Source organism: Lissotriton vulgaris, chromosome 7 (genome assembly GCF_964263255.1).
Source record: "Lissotriton vulgaris chromosome 7, aLisVul1.2, whole genome shotgun sequence".
Taxonomy (NCBI): Eukaryota; Metazoa; Chordata; class Amphibia; order Caudata; family Salamandridae; genus Lissotriton; species Lissotriton vulgaris.
Genome location: NC_141695.1, coordinates 426,274,727 through 426,290,724, shown reverse-complemented (window position 1 = coordinate 426,290,724; position 15,998 = coordinate 426,274,727). Strand labels below are relative to the sequence as shown.

Here is a 15,998-nt window from a genome sequence, read left to right as displayed (position 1 = left end):
TCTGCGTTGTAACGGATTGCGACGTAAAATAACGCGTTGTACTGACACCAATCCCACCACCGCGTATCGGGGGATCACTTGCGGCTCCTGCAGGAGGAAGTTTCGTCCCTCTTGGCCAAGGGGGCCATCGAGCGCGTTCCTGGGCCAGAATTAGGACGTGGTTGCTACTCCCACTACTTTCTGGTACCCAAGAAGGGCAAAGGGGGCCTACGTCCTATCTTGGATCTGAGGAACGTCAACGGCTTCCTCCGGAAGGAGAAGTTCAAAATGCTGACTCTGGCTCAGGTCTTAGCTGCCCTAGACCCAGGAGACTGGATGGTAGCGTTGGACTTGCAGGACGCGTATTTCCACATCTCCGTCCTGCCGGCCCACCGGCGTTACCTGCGGTTCACGGTAGGCCACGAGCACTTTCAGTTTACTGTGCTCCCCTTCGGCCTTACCAGCCAGCGCCCCACGGGTGTTCACGAAGGTGATGGCGGTGGTCGCAGCTCATCTGCGCAGGTTGGGGGTCTCAGTCTTCCCCTACCTCGATGACTGGTTGTTGAAGGCGGGCTCGCCCCAGACAGTCGTCAACCACCTCCAGACTATGGCGGATCTCCTGCACCAGCTGGGGTTCTCCATCAATGTGCCGAAGTCACACCTGTGTCCCTCTCAGAAGCTCCTTTTCATCGGAGCGGTTCTCGACTCGGCGCAGTTTCGGGTTTACCCGCCCGAACAGCGAGTTCGGGATATACAGGCCCTGATTCCACTCTTCCGGCCTTTATCCCGGGTTTCGGTCAGGTTGACACTGCGGCTTCTGGGGCTGATGGCCTCCTGCATCCTTCTGGTGCATCACGCACGGTGGCGGATGCGGACTCAGCAGACCCCTAGGTTTAATCGTCAAAGGCTTAGTGGGAGCTCTTTTGTGCGGAAAGCTACTTTGGCTTGGAATGCTTTGCCCTTGGAGCTTCGCAGCATCCAAGATCCTGCTTCCTTTAAAAAAAAGCTAAAGAACTTTCTCTTCTAGCACTCCCGGCTTTTGTCTCCCTCTTTCAAGTATGCTCCGGGACACACTTTTAGTATCTGCGCGCAATATAAATTCATTTAACATAACATAATATAACAAAGGGGAGCAGGCTCATCTTAGTTAACATGTTGAGTAGAACTGCTTGTCCTACTGTGGAGGCTGATGTTGCAGTAATGCCTGCCAAAGATGTGTGCTTTTCCATGTGGCAGCCCTGAAGATGTCCTGTAAAGACACTCTAGCATACGGTGCAGCTGTTTTTTCCACAGTACTGGCGGAGTGCCCCTTTACTCTGCCATGGAGTGGACTCTTTGCCTTGTTGTGACTGAATGTTGTGCAGGAATACAGCGAACGTGCGATCCGTTGTTTGGATAAGTGGTTTATTCCTGGATGGCCATGGTTTTGTCCATGTATAACCTAGTGCACCTGTGGACATTCAGAAAGCGCAGAAGCGGATAGATTAGGAAAGAAAGATCGCAGATGACAAGGTAATTCAAATGAGTCTTTAGGACTTTTGTTATGAATCTTGGGTTGTTCCCAGAGACTACAGTGTATTTGGTTCGCAAAAATATGGCTTGTTTCTGTTGAACAACTGACATTCTTTGGCTTTCCTTGCTGAGGGAAGAGTGACCAGATGTGTGGTCTTCCACAAAGGAATTTTAGGTGTGCTGTATGAATGGATTCAAAAGTAAGTAACATGATTTGACTCAGCAGTGTTTAACTCCCATAGAATTGGAGGATGCCTCCAGAAAAATTGGGTTGATATTTTCTGATCCCTCTCTGAAAGAGTATTTGCAAGGTTCTGACTTTTGAGGCTGAATTCCTATGGAGTCTTTTAGCTGCCTTCTTCCTCAGTTCCCCCTAGACTCTCCTGTTCACCAGAATCGTTCTGAGTTTGATGCCTTCCTGGTCTTTTACTGACCTCTGGAGTCTTTCTTGCAGAATTCACCTTCTTTAACAGAACAAGCTGACTGTAGGTAAACCACACATACTTTGGGGCCGATCAGGATGGCGGACGGACTTGCGTCCGTCCGCCACCCTTGAGGAGGAGGGAACGTCCGCAGGGGCTGCGGCGTTCCCTCCGTCCTGATTAGGATGTGACCGCCAGGGTGGCGGTCACATCCTCAATATTTAACATTGCGGCGGGTGCAGCTTCAAGCTGCACCCGCCGCAATGTTAAAATAGCATGTGTTACATTTACATGCACAAAGCGGCAGGGACCGCACGGTGCCTGCCGCTTTGTGCACGCAAATGCAGGGGGGTACCATAGGTACCCCCCATGTGCACCCCCCACCCCCCATTCACCCAGGGGGCCCGCAACGGGCCCCCAAAGTGAATGTCCGTATGCTTTTCCATGGCGGAAAAGCCGCCGTGGAAAAGCAGTTTTACACAAACATCATAATATGGCGGACGGTGTCTCATAGACACCGCCTGCCATGTTATAGCTTTTCCGCCGCGGTCGGAAGCCGACCGCGGCGGAAAAGCGGCGAACGGAATTCCAGACCCACCAGCCATCCTAATTTGGCGGTGGGTCTTTGGTGACTCCGCAGAGGATTTTCCGCCTCCTCCGGCCCGGAGGTGGCTTCCGCCGGCCCGGAGGAGGCGGAAAATCCTCCATCCTAATCGGCCCCTTTATGTGGTTGAGTGGCTTATTTCTGTATGCCACAAGATGTGCACTTAACTAGTGAAGGCATTTTGACAGGAAAAGGTCTGATAAATTAAATAAGAAGAGATTCACGCAGTAGTTGTCAAGTACAGACATTGAGCAAAGCATTGAGCAAAGCTGTTAAAATTAGTTTGAGAATATTTCCTCAGAAAAACAGAAGAGGGAGATCCTCCAGATATTCTGGGACCCTTTTCTCATGGGCCAAATAAACGACTTGCCCTGGCAACAGTCAGGGCAATGCATCTAGGGTAGTGGAAGTTCCTGGAGTCCTAAACGGTCAGGAGTCTGTCTCACTGCTTTGCCTACCTCATAAGTCCTCAATATTCATCTTGTCATTTGATAATAATTTGTGTTTTTTCTTTGTTTCTTGCTTTTTGTAATTATTGTTGACTGTATGTATATGAAATATTAACAATATCCTGAAGCATTTTGAAATATATATATATATATATATATATATATATATATATATATATATATATATATATATATATATATATATAAGCATTTAAAAAAAAGTATATATAATACAAATCACAAAAGATATAACAAAAAAAATACATAAATAAAATTGATTATATTTTTGTAGAAAATATATTTCTCCATTTATTTTCGTGGTTATTATACTTTATGATGTACACTATATTATTCTAAGTTTTTACCCCATAGGAGATGGCTTATACTAAATAACATGTTTACTACAGTCTCACTTTCTCAAATCTCTGCTTTCCAATGTAAGTCTATCAGGATGCATTTTTCCCTCAATGATAGACAGGCTTTTACCATTTTAGAATATCCCCAGGCGTCAGACTGGATCCGGAAACTTTTGCGTAGCAGTACCCTTGCACGTCGGTAGGCGTCGTCTGCGGCTCCACGTCCGTCGTCGGCGCCGTAATGACGTCGTCGGAGTACTTAGACGCCGCCTCCGCGTGCTGACGTCAGTTCTTCTTTTTTCCGCGCCAGCCAGCGCAGATCTGGAAAAAGCAGTAACCCAGTCAATTTTTGACTAACTTTTTTGAGATCATTTTGATACTTTTCGAAGTCTTGCGACTCCGATCGGTGCCGTAGGGATGCCTGGTTTCAAGCATTGTGACGATTGCGACCGCACCATGTCGGTCACGGATCCTCACCGCCTGTGCCTGACGTGTCTAGGCGTTGACCACGACGACGAGGCCTGCCCCGACTGTCGGGCCCTATCGAGGAAAGCCAGGCGGGAGCGGACCCGCAGGCGGCTCGAACTCCAGCAGTCGGCCCCACGCCGAGTGAGATCCGGTCCCGGTCCCACGGGATGTCGAGGGACAGGTCGCAGGGACGGAGCCGTCACAGCTCCGGGAGTCGGCACCACTCCTCCTGGTCCAAGTAGTCAGGTAAGAAACACAAGAAGTCGAAGAGGCATCATCGCTCTTCTGACTCATTGACCCCCCCCCCCCCCCCCCCCCGACGCTCGCCCGATGCGGCCGGGGGTTCGGATGACACCGCCCACGCGGCTCCTCTGGAGTCGCGGGCGTCTCGTCCCGCCCCATACCCTCCGGTCCCTGGGCTGAACGCGACGCCGGAGGAGATTGAGCGCTTCCTCATGGCCATGAGGTCCCTTTCTCCTCCGGCGGGCTCCGCGGTGCCTTCGGGCCCAGGGGACCCTTCTAGGGGCCCTAGTGGGTCGGGGGCTTTGACGCCGTCGGGTGCTTCGGGCCCGAGGCCGCCGGCGCCTTCGGGCCCGGCGCCGCAGGGCCCCACGATCCCAACACCGCCGGTGCCCTTGGGCACGGCGCCGCGGGGAACAGCGGCACTGGCGCCGCCGGCGCCTTCAGGCTCGGCGCCGCGGGACGCCACTGGACCTTCCTCGGGCTCTGGATCGTCTCCAGTGGACCTTACGACCCCCCCCGGCGTCGATCCGTCCGGTGTCACCTCTGGCGCCGTCCTCTGGCGGCGCCGCTCCCGATACCTCCTTTGCTTCAGTTCCGACGTCGGAGCGGCGCCGCTGGGCGCCGCATCCGACGCCGTTTGGAGTATTCCACTTCTATGAACCGACCTCATTCAATTACAACACTGAATCTCAGGAGATGGGTGATGAGGAGGATTGGGAGGGGTCTGAGGACCCTCTGGCCAAGGAGTGTCAGTCTCATGAGGACTGGACAGGAGACCTTGGGGAGGCCAGTGGCCTGGACACCTCTCCGGACAGTGGATTTGTCTCTCCTCCTACCGTGGCTTCGGAGGAGGGGGCTACCTATGGTGTGGTGTTGACGAGGGCTGCCAAGGCTTTGGGCCTTGAGCTCCCCGTCGCGGCCGTGAGGACTAACCTCCTCACAGAGGTCCTTAAACCGCAGTCATGCTCGGCTGAGCCTCTGCTGCCCTTTAATGAGGCCTTGACCGACGTTCTTTTGGGCACTTGGTCCAGGCCCGCTACGGGTTCGCCGGTAGATAGGAACGTGGCCAGACGCCACCGCCCGGCTCCGGGCAACCCATGTTTCCTGTCCTCCCACCCCCACCCCGAGAGTCTGGTCATCCAGGCCTCTAATTCCCAGACCGCATTCCCGACGGCCCCGCCGGACAGGGAATCCAAGAGGTATGAGAATTATGGTAAGAAGATATTCTCCTCCCTTAGTTTGGGACTGCGGTCTTCCAACACCGCATGCCTCTTGGGCCGCTACACCCAGTCTCTGTGGGAGACGGTGGCGGAGGTGCTGCCAGAGTGCCCGTTGGAGATACGGGCCAAACTCAGCCAAGCCCTTGTGGAGGGCCGAGATGCAGCCAAGTATTCGATCAGGTGTGGGCTGGATACCACCGACTCGCTAGGCAGAGCGATGGCTACGACAGTGGCGGTGAGACGCCACGCCTGGCTGAGATCCACCAATTTTTCGGCAGATGTCCAGAACACTCTGATGGACATGCCGTTCGATGGCCGTCGCCTCTTTGGCGACAAGGCAGACCATGCGCTTGAGCGTTTTAAGGACTCCAGGGCTACGGCCAAGTTCTTGGGCCTCTCGGCCCTGCGCCAGCAAACGGGTGCCTTTCGCTCCTTTCGTGGCCAAGGAAGGGGCATCCCCACACGTGCCGCCAGCCACTCGCCGCAGACTGTCCAGCGCGGCGGCGGCCGTGGAAACCGCCGCAGAGGCGTTCGGGGAATCAGGCGGAGTCAGTCCACACCTTCCCCCGCAGCATCCGCCTCTAAACCCTCCTAGTCCGTGCTTTTCGGCCCATGTGACGCCAGTGGGAGGCAGGGTTCGCCATCACCACTCTCACTGGCGCACTGTCACTTCGGACAGGTGGGTGCTGCAGATCGTCCGGAGGGGCTACTCCCTCCCCTTCGAGACGACCCCTCAAGCCATGCCACCGCAACACCACCGCGGTGTGTATCACTTACAACGCAACTTTTACGTCGCATTCCGTTACAACGCAGATTTTACAACGCTGGATCCATTACAACGCATGGCATTACATAGCAGATGCTATTACAACGCATACCATTACATCGTAAGTATTGGTAAGTATATAATTTTTTTTTTATTTTATTTAATATTATATAATTGATTTAATTATTATTAATTATAAAAAAAAAATATTTATGTTTTTAAATATTATAAATTAAATATATTAATTTAAGTAATTTTTTAAATAAGTATGAGAATAGGAGTATATGTTTTGGGGTACTGAGGTATATGTTTTGGGGTGTTTGGGTATTTTTAGGTTTTAGGGCAGGGTTTGGGTTTTGGGGTACAGGGGTGTTTTTAGGTTTTAGGGCAGGGTTTGGGTTTTGGGGTACAGGGGTGTTTTTAGGTTTTAGGGCAGGGTTTGGGTTTTGGGGTACAGGGGTGTTTTTAGGTTTTAGGGCAGGGTTTGGGTTTTGGGGTACAGGGGTGTTTTTAGGTTTTAGGGCAGGGTTTGGGTTTTGGGGTACAGGGGTGTTTTTAGGTTTTAGGGCAGGGTTTGGGTTTTGGGGTACAGGGGTGTTTTTAGGTTTTAGGGCAGGGTTTGGGTTTTGGGGTACGGGGGTGTTTTTAGGTTTTAGGGCAGGGTTTGGGTTTTGGGGTACAGGGGTGTTTTTAGGTTTTAGGGCAGGGTTTGGGTTTTGGGGTACAGGGGTGTTTTTAGGTTTTAGGGCAGGGTTTGGGTTTTGGGGTACGGGGGTGTTTTTAGGTTTTAGGGCAGTGTTTGGGTTTTGGGGTACAGGGGTGTTTTTAGGTTTTAGGGCAGGGTTTGGGTTTTGGGGTACAGGGGTGTTTTTAGGTTTTAGGGCAGGGTTTGGGTTTTGGGGTACAGGGGTGTTTTAGGGTTCAGGGGTAGGTTTGTGTTTAGGGATAATTAAATTATATTGACCATTTTTAAATTAATTAAAATATATTTAATAAATTAAATTAATTAAAATATATTTAATAAATTAAATTAAATATTTTACATTAATTACATTTTTAAATTAAATTAATTAAATTAAATAAATTATTAATATTAATTTAATTTAATTACAATTTTAAAAATATGTACATTAAACTAATTTCATTATTTTAATTTATTTAAATTTACAATTTTTATTAAAATTACATTTATTAAATAGATATTATTTTATTAAATTAAATTAATGACTATTTTAAAATGTATTTTAATTAAATTGTTTAAATATAATTAATTAAATTAACTTAATAACATTTTTAAAAAAAGGTATACTTACCTATACTTACGATGTAATGCCATGCGTTGTAATACCATCTGCTATGTAATGGCATCCGATGTAATGGATCCTGCGTTGTAAAATCTGCGTTGTAACGGATTGCGACGTAAAATAACGCGTTGTACTGACACCAATCCCACCACCGCGTATCGGGGGATCACTTGCGGCTCCTGCAGGAGGAAGTTTCGTCCCTCTTGGCCAAGGGGGCCATCGAGCGCGTTCCTGGGCCAGAATTAGGACGTGGTTGCTACTCCCACTACTTTCTGGTACCCAAGAAGGGCAAAGGGGGCCTACGTCCTATCTTGGATCTGAGGAACGTCAACGGCTTCCTCCGGAAGGAGAAGTTCAAAATGCTGACTCTGGCTCAGGTCTTAGCTGCCCTAGACCCAGGAGACTGGATGGTAGCGTTGGACTTGCAGGACGCGTATTTCCACATCTCCGTCCTGCCGGCCCACCGGCGTTACCTGCGGTTCACGGTAGGCCACGAGCACTTTCAGTTTACTGTGCTCCCCTTCGGCCTTACCAGCCAGCGCCCCACGGGTGTTCACGAAGGTGATGGCGGTGGTCGCAGCTCATCTGCGCAGGTTGGGGGTCTCAGTCTTCCCCTACCTCGATGACTGGTTGTTGAAGGCGGGCTCGCCCCAGACAGTCGTCAACCACCTCCAGACTATGGCGGATCTCCTGCACCAGCTGGGGTTCTCCATCAATGTGCCGAAGTCACACCTGTGTCCCTCTCAGAAGCTCCTTTTCATCGGAGCGGTTCTCGACTCGGCGCAGTTTCGGGTTTACCCGCCCGAACAGCGAGTTCGGGATATACAGGCCCTGATTCCACTCTTCCGGCCTTTATCCCGGGTTTCGGTCAGGTTGACACTGCGGCTTCTGGGGCTGATGGCCTCCTGCATCCTTCTGGTGCATCACGCACGGTGGCGGATGCGGACTCAGCAGTGGGACCTGAAGTTTCAGTGGGCCCAGCATCAGGGCAACCTGTCCGACCATGTCCTGATCTCGGAGGGCACTGCAAGACAGCTGCAGTGGTGGCTCACGGACTGCGATTGGGTCAACGGCAGATCCCTCTCCTTTCCCCAACCGGAGCACGTAGTTGTGACGGACGCATCCCTCCTTGGCTGGGGAGGCCACATGGGAGAGGCGGAGATCAGAGGCCTCTGGTCTCCGGCGGAGTCCCGGCTCCATATCAACCTTTTGGAGCTGCGGGCGATTCATCTAGCACTGACGGCATTCCTCCCGTCTGTCCGAGGGAGTGTAGTGCAGGTGTTCACGGACAACACCACCGCCATGTGGTACTGCAACAAACAGGGCGTGGTGGGGTCGTGGACCCTCTGCCAGGAGGCTCTGCGCCTCTGGCAATGGCTGGAACATCAGGGCGTGACTCTGATGGTTCAACACCTGGCAGGTTCTCTGAACTCAAACAGTAGAGGAAGTATAGAGGAATTGATAGAATCACCCTCCTTATAGATCCACATAAACAAAAAGATTCTATCAAAAAAGTGCAAGTGTTAAATTTATGGTTTTTAATTGTTAATACATCCGAGAAGCGTGTGCATGATTCCTTGTTTAATGATAAACATGGAAAAATGAGCTAATTGTGAACTATGTGCTACAACTGAATACATCAATTGTGTTATTTTTTTCCTTCTTTGTTTACAGAGACCTTTGCGTCTTTTTTTGAAAATATTTTCTAGCTTCACCCTGGGCCAACTCATGCCCCGAAGCACAAACTGACAGCTTATTTTTGCTATTAGTTTGTAGGACTCTAGGCAAACTTTAGAACTGAGTACCTTCTAGTAGGGACCATCAGAGGTCCTGATGAGCAGACAGTAGGGGACTGTCTGTGAAACATGTCGACCTGGTAGGTGCCAACAGCCCTACCTCACAACCCCTTTTCAACATTCGCAGCCAGGGAAGCGAGTAGAATTATTTTTTCCACTAGCCAGGGAATTTTTAACTTTTTTATTCACATCATAAGGTCCCTACACTTCACTAATTCCACTCACAGTGCACCAAGACATAGTCTTTCATCACCAAAACAGTGCTCCCGCGTAGGTCGTAGCACGCCCCGCCCCGTAGAGGGACGGGAAGACCCCCATGATGAAGCATGACACTAAGGGATTCTTAGTGTGTGAGGGGTATTTTAAAAGCACATAGTGCCTTCATCTCACCAATCTGAGGAAGAGCCTCATTCTACCCTTTTTTTTAAAAAACATTAAAAACCATAAATTTAACACTTGCACTTTTTTGATAGAATCTTTTTGTTTATGAGGTTCTCTGAACGCCAGGGCGGACGAACTCAGCCGCTGGTGCATGATGGATCACGAATGGCGTCTGAACTCGGACGTGGCGCAAGGTCTCTTTCGGCAGTGGGGAGAGCCTTGGTTAGATCTATTCGCCACCGAAGAGAACGCGCAATGTCATCAGTTCTGCGCGTTGGAATTTCCAAGGCGGCACTCGCTCTGAGACGCTTTTCGTCGCGAGTGGAGTTGCGGTCTGTTGTACGCCTTTCCGCCTATACCACTTCTGCCCAGAGTGCTGGAGAAGATCAAGCGCGACCGGGCACAAGTCATCCTTGTGGCTCCGGACTGGGCACGAAGGTACTGGTATCCCGAGCTACTCAGTATGTCAGTCGATCCCCCGGTTCGTCTGCCTCTTCAGGAGGACCTTCTGTCGCAGCAGCAGGAGACGGTCCTCCACCCGAACCTGTCCAGTCTCCACCTCCATGCTTGGAGATTGAGCGGCGGTAGTTGAGGCCATTTGACTTGCCTCCTGAAGTCTGTAACATCATTCTGGCAGCCAGGCGTCCCTCCTCAAAGTCGGTATACGCCTGCAGGTGGAATAGATTTGTGGCATGGTGCACAGCAAAGGCTGTGGATCCCCTTAATGCCCCCCTTTCTGAGGTTCTCCTCTTTCTTCTCTCTCTTGCCCAGCAGGGCTCTGCTCTGGGCACTGTCAAGGGCTATCTCTCAGCTCTTTCAGCCTTTCTGAGGCTGCCTAATCAACCTTCTTTGTTCAGGTCCCCTATCGTTAATCGATTCCTGAAGGGCATCACTCATACGTTCCCTCCTGTTCCCTTTGTGATGCCTCAGTGGGACTTGAACCTGGTTCTTACGTTTCTGATGTGCGCTCCCTTTGAGCCACTTCACAACTGTCCTCTTCACCTTCTTTCTTTGAAGACTGCCTTCCTGGTAGCCATCACCTCTGCCAGGAGAGTGAGTGAGCTCCAGGCTCTGTCTTGTAAGCCTCCTTTCCTTTCAGTCCATCCGGACAAGGTTGTGTTACGAACAAGGCCCTCCTTCCTACCCAAGGTAGTCACGGCCTTCCACATTGGGCAATCCATCACCTTGCCCACCTTCTTTCCGCCTCTGCACCCCTCGAGAGAGGAAGAGAGGCTCCACCGTCGGGACCCAAAACGTGCACTCTCATTCTATTTGAATCGCACACAACAGTTCCGGGTGGATGATCAACTCTTTGTTGGATACACGGGCGCTAAGAAAGGAAAAGCGGTGCACAAGCGGACCATCTCCCGGTGGATCATCTTGTGCATCCAGGCGTGTTACTCCTTGGCTAAGAAGGAACCCCCTGTTGGGCTGAGGGCTCATTCCACTCGAGCCGAGGTGTGCCCTTGCAGGACATTTGCCAGGCGGCTGCGTGGGCCTCGCTGCACACGTTTGCACGACATTATTGCCTGGACAGTCAAGTCCGAAGGGATGGCTACTTTGGCCGTTCCGTCCTCAGGACTTTCTGGTGTGATTATTGGTTCGCAGACCCACCACCACGGGGTTGGTATTGCTGGGGTATCTATTCTAAGGTAAGGAATCTGTGCAATTTGACTAAAAAAAGCTCCTTTTTCCTCGGGTGTCCCATCATGCACCCTATCCATCCTAACGTCGACCAGGCAAGCAGACTCTCCTAATTTCAAGCACAAACCCCGTTGTACCCCATCTTGCCTGCTCTCTTTTTCGTAAAGCTGACCCATGCCAAGAATAATGTCCGGCCATCATGTAACCTACGAGTTTCCTTCCCGTTCGACATTTTCCCTTTGACAAAAACAAAGTCAGTCAGATGGCTGACTCGGAAAACCCCCTTCCCTGACTCTGTCACCGAACAAGCAGCTCTCGCTCGTCAATGATTTCCTAGTTTGCGAGGACAGCCACGGGTTGGGTTAACAACCAAGGGAAAACATAATCAAGCACACGAGACTGCCACGAAGAAGAATAGTTTACTACAGCCCATTCTCCTTCTTCCCCGCTGCACACCCATACCATTGTGAAACATCACCACCTTTGTGTACGAAGTAAAGAACGCACAATGCCTCGTCCCCTTTGCCTTTCCGATAGCAATGACCCTGTAACAATGCCTCGATTCTCTGTCTTCAGATACCAGCAACTCCGTAACTTGCCACCACAATCACCACAATGCAATATGTTTGTTTATATGCTATTCAGGTTATTCTTCAAACGAGAACAAGTATGCTATGTCTTTGATTGAATCAAGTCTGAGGGAAACTCCTTCTTTTCGATTGTACTTGTATTGTATAAAAATGCTGATCTGTTTCAAGTAAAGTAGACTACTCCTGAACCCGCTTGCTGAACCCTTAACTCGAGTTCTGGAATAAAACCCTTTCAACTCGAAGACCACGGACTCTGCTCCTCATTTTATGCATTACCATTTTCTTGGGTAATTATAGAAATTCCGACACGGTGTAAATAACTAGCTTTTTATTTACCACAAATCTATCACTAACGTGTCTCTTTCAGATGCACAAGTTACTACTTGTGTAACGATATATCTGTAAGAGACATTAGTTAGTGATAGATTCCTTACCGACCCACCCATCCTCCCCTTTCTGCGAACCGATATCTAGGGTTAAGGTCATCCCCTTTCAGTGACCTAGTTTCATAGCACCAGTGTTGGTTTTTGGCATGGCTCTGCGCTTCTGGCGCGGAAAAGCTGTGTCTAAGAACTGACGTCCGCACGCGGAGGCGGCATCTAAGTACTCCGACGACGTCATCACGACGCCGACGACTGACGCGGAGCCGCAGACGACGCCTACCGACGCGCAAGGGTACTGCTACGCAAAAGTTTCCGGATCCAGTCTGACGCCTGGGGATATTCTAAGGTAAGGAATCTATCACTAACTAATGTCTCTTACAGATATATTGTTACACAAGTAGTAACTTGTGCTTTAGGGCATTGAACAATCTACATTTCAGAAAAACCTATCCGTGGTTAGGGTTTTGAGTGTTGCTCATCATATGGACTATAGCTGAATGTTCCTAAATATTTGTCCATATAATTATGGAAGTGTTCCTGGGTTCATGCTCTCAGTGGGAAATTATTCTAATGTTTAAGACTTCATTGAAGATTTGTATGACTCAGAAACCAAACTAGAGTAGAGATAAGTAACAATTTCCTATCAAATGTCATGTTACCACAGGCTGTAATGCAGTAAAAGAAAAGCTACCATCACCAAATTCCTATAGTGTCCAACTTCTCCTGCAACGTCATGCTCATTCCACTAAAGCAGAAGCAGCATTTGTTGCTTGTTCCCATTGCAGACATATGTTTGGAGTACATGGAATTTTGATTTCCTTATTCTTTTCTAATCATTACTCTATTACGCGTCTTATGACGGTGTAGCATTTACCCACAAAGTTATGTACGGTGTTTTTGGTTATAGCATGGTACGGCCAGGCATTTGCGGTCACCTTCTCCCTACACTTTATACTTTCAAATTGGGTTCTTTGTTTCTTGACCAGTTGTGAACAAGGGAGAGCAGGGCTGCAGAGTTAAGACAAAAACCTGCAGGGTATTGGCATTCTGTATTTCAACACATTAATGGAGAAACCGATAGATGCTGGTTGTAGTCTCATATTGTTACAATGTACCTGGCACCTTGTCAAAGTTTTTAATGTGGACAGTATTCTTTTGGGGATGCTTAATCCGTTATTGTCCTCAGTAGAAACCATTGCAAGTACCAGAGGCTCAATTAAGGCATTGCTTTCTTTGGGGTTAAATGCATTTTACTCTGGTTTAGGGTATATTAAACTCCATATGCATTGTGTATTTTTCCACCTGTTTATTTCCATTTCTACTGAACCCATCTCACTGACCTTAATTTTTTAGTGTGTAACACACCTTTCAATATGTCACTGTATTCACAGGCTCTGGACAGGATGATGCTGATTCCACAGACATGGGAAATACACCATCAGCTGATCAGAATACGGATGATAAAGCACATGAACACCAAAAGGGCAGTTTGGCCACTGTGTGGCTTGGTACCCAGGAAGGCTGGTATGTGAGATTTGAAGATAATAATAACCCATCCTGTGCATTCATGACTCTGGCAGCCCAGAAATCTGATCATGAGAGTTTGTTTGATCTCTGCTGCATGGAAGATTGAATTACTGTGAAGTGAATAGACTAATGTTGCCCAAAAGTAGAATAAATGTGCAGTGTCGAACCAAACGGCACTGTGCCCTTGGTGGCACACTTTGGGAGACATTGTCCCTCTGTGCTGTTTAATGACGGTATATAACAAGAGTCGCTGTTGATTGTTTATCAATTCATTTATTCAAATGAGATTCAATACGAATTTAATTCATCAGGATACAATTCAAATCAAGATATCCTTTGTTCAGTAGTATATCTCTATGGTTTCATCCGATTACAAAAATTAATCCCAATGCATTTCGGGACGAAAGCCCTTCATCAGGGGACTGGTACACAATCTGTGGATTATCAAATACATTTGAGTCGGGGGTGAACACTAATCCTCAACACAATATACACAAATTAAAGTCTCTTAACTCGGAATCAATGCCGGAAGGTATCAGGAGTGAGTGTGTTAAATAAACGTGGTGAAAGCATAAGTGCACGATAAATAACCATGTCAGACTGTACGCTGGGTAAATACGTTGCATGCATGGTCAAAAAATAAAGATGCGTGCGAAGAAAATCTGTCACGCTGGGTAAATACGTAGCATGCAGGGTGAAAAAAAAAAAAAAGATGTGTGCGAAGGGAATCTGTCACGCTTAAGAGATGCATGTGCCGAAATGAAAGGTGTGTGAAGCTAAAGGACCAGGTGGCGTGTGAATGAAATAGAACGATTCAGTCAAACTATATTGGGGATGGAAAAATCTCAGGTGGTGTGTGAAAATCGATTGGAGGACAAATAAACAATGTGACGCTGGTAATGGGCCAACTGGTTGTTCTGCTTACCGGATTGATGTGGGTTCGTGCTTGCGTGTTCAGTAGATACGGATGGGTGTATGGGAGCCCGCCGCAGTTCAAAAATATTCCCAGAGGTATAAACCTGGAAAGAGGACTGTTAGAAGTCCGCCATGATGGAGTGGTGTCTGGTCTCCCTGGTGATTACTTGAAGACTCGAGAAATATTTATTATTCGCAATCATTGTGGAAAAACGCTTACATTGTTGATCAATGTTATCCTTGTGGGATTATTGACCAAAGGATTGCTGGTGTTCATCAGGCATGTACTAATAAAGTTTCAAAAAAAATTCGAAAAAAAATTCTCTCACGTGTGTGACATGGTGGGACTGTACCTCATGGACAAACTATGTTTGTGTGATCTATGTGGGGGAGAGGGATTGTGTGTACAAAAAAGACTGTCGGGGCACACAAAGAAGTATAATGTAAACAATAGTCATAGCTTCTGCATGCATTTCAATACTGTAGAAAAACAATAAGTGTAATACATATAGCAAGATGCATCTTATAGGAGCATGATTTGTTAGAGGAAGCAACTGTACTCCATCCTATCATTCAGTCCTTTTGGATGACAAGCATAGAGTCTTTTGATCCAAATGATTTTGCTCTGTAATAGTCTCTTCCTATTGTCAAAAGGGCATGCTGTATCCAGGCCTAAGGCTTTTTATTAGAAAGGATGTAGTCACTGTGTGTATTTTTTTACTCTCCCGTGTTTCCATAATTGCTGCCATACTTGATTTTATTTTACAAAGGATTTCAAAATGTTTATGGGTTTTGTCTGTAATTCTATACTAGAAACAGCTTTATTTCTTGAGGTCACGAAAACCGCCCTCATTAGCGTACACCAGTGTTGTGCTATTTTCCAGAGTACAGAATTGCTTGGAGAGCCAGAGTAAACAGCAGTAAGGGAATTTTTCTCCACTTTCGACTAGGGTAAGGGGAATAGGGGAAACACACCGAGGATCCTCAAGCAAAAGGAAAAGAGCTGAACTCAAAATGAAGTCTCGATAATGAAGTGATCAGTTCATAAGCAACCCCTTAAACATTAAACTTCACCAGACATCCTGCTCCAATAATTAGAGTTCATTACAGAGTGACAATATAAAACTATAAAGAATGAGACATTTCAGGTAAACTGCATTAAATGGATTGTTTACTACATAACAGTCCTAAAGAGGTGTGATAGACAGATCAGATGTTGCAATATTCCTTCAGTTTTGCCTGTATTTACACATCTGTTTCCTTCAATGGGTTATGAGCGGGCCTGAAAAACTACAAATTTAATTTCAGAAATAGAAGATATTTTATACCTTAAAATATCAGAATGGGATTTGGTCTGACAAACTGCCATTCTTGAACGCTAGCCTAGGGCAACCCTCAGTTAATGGAAAAATACAGAATGGTACAAATATGTCCAATCC

General features: G+C 47.9%; 1 protein-coding gene across 4 annotated transcripts in view; it reads left to right on the top strand.

The window, feature by feature from the left end:
* The window catches only part of LOC147701782 (C-Jun-amino-terminal kinase-interacting protein 4-like), an 861,003-nt gene that overhangs the window by 598,793 nt on the left and 246,212 nt on the right, over positions 1 to 15,998 (top strand). For all 4 annotated transcript variants that reach the window (XM_086930413.1, XM_086930411.1, XM_086930412.1 and 1 more), the window contains exon 20: positions 13,509 to 13,641. In XM_086930413.1, coding sequence (XP_086786539.1) covers positions 13,509 to 13,641 — 133 coding nt within the window. The remainder of the gene's footprint in view (positions 1 to 13,508; positions 13,642 to 15,998) is intronic.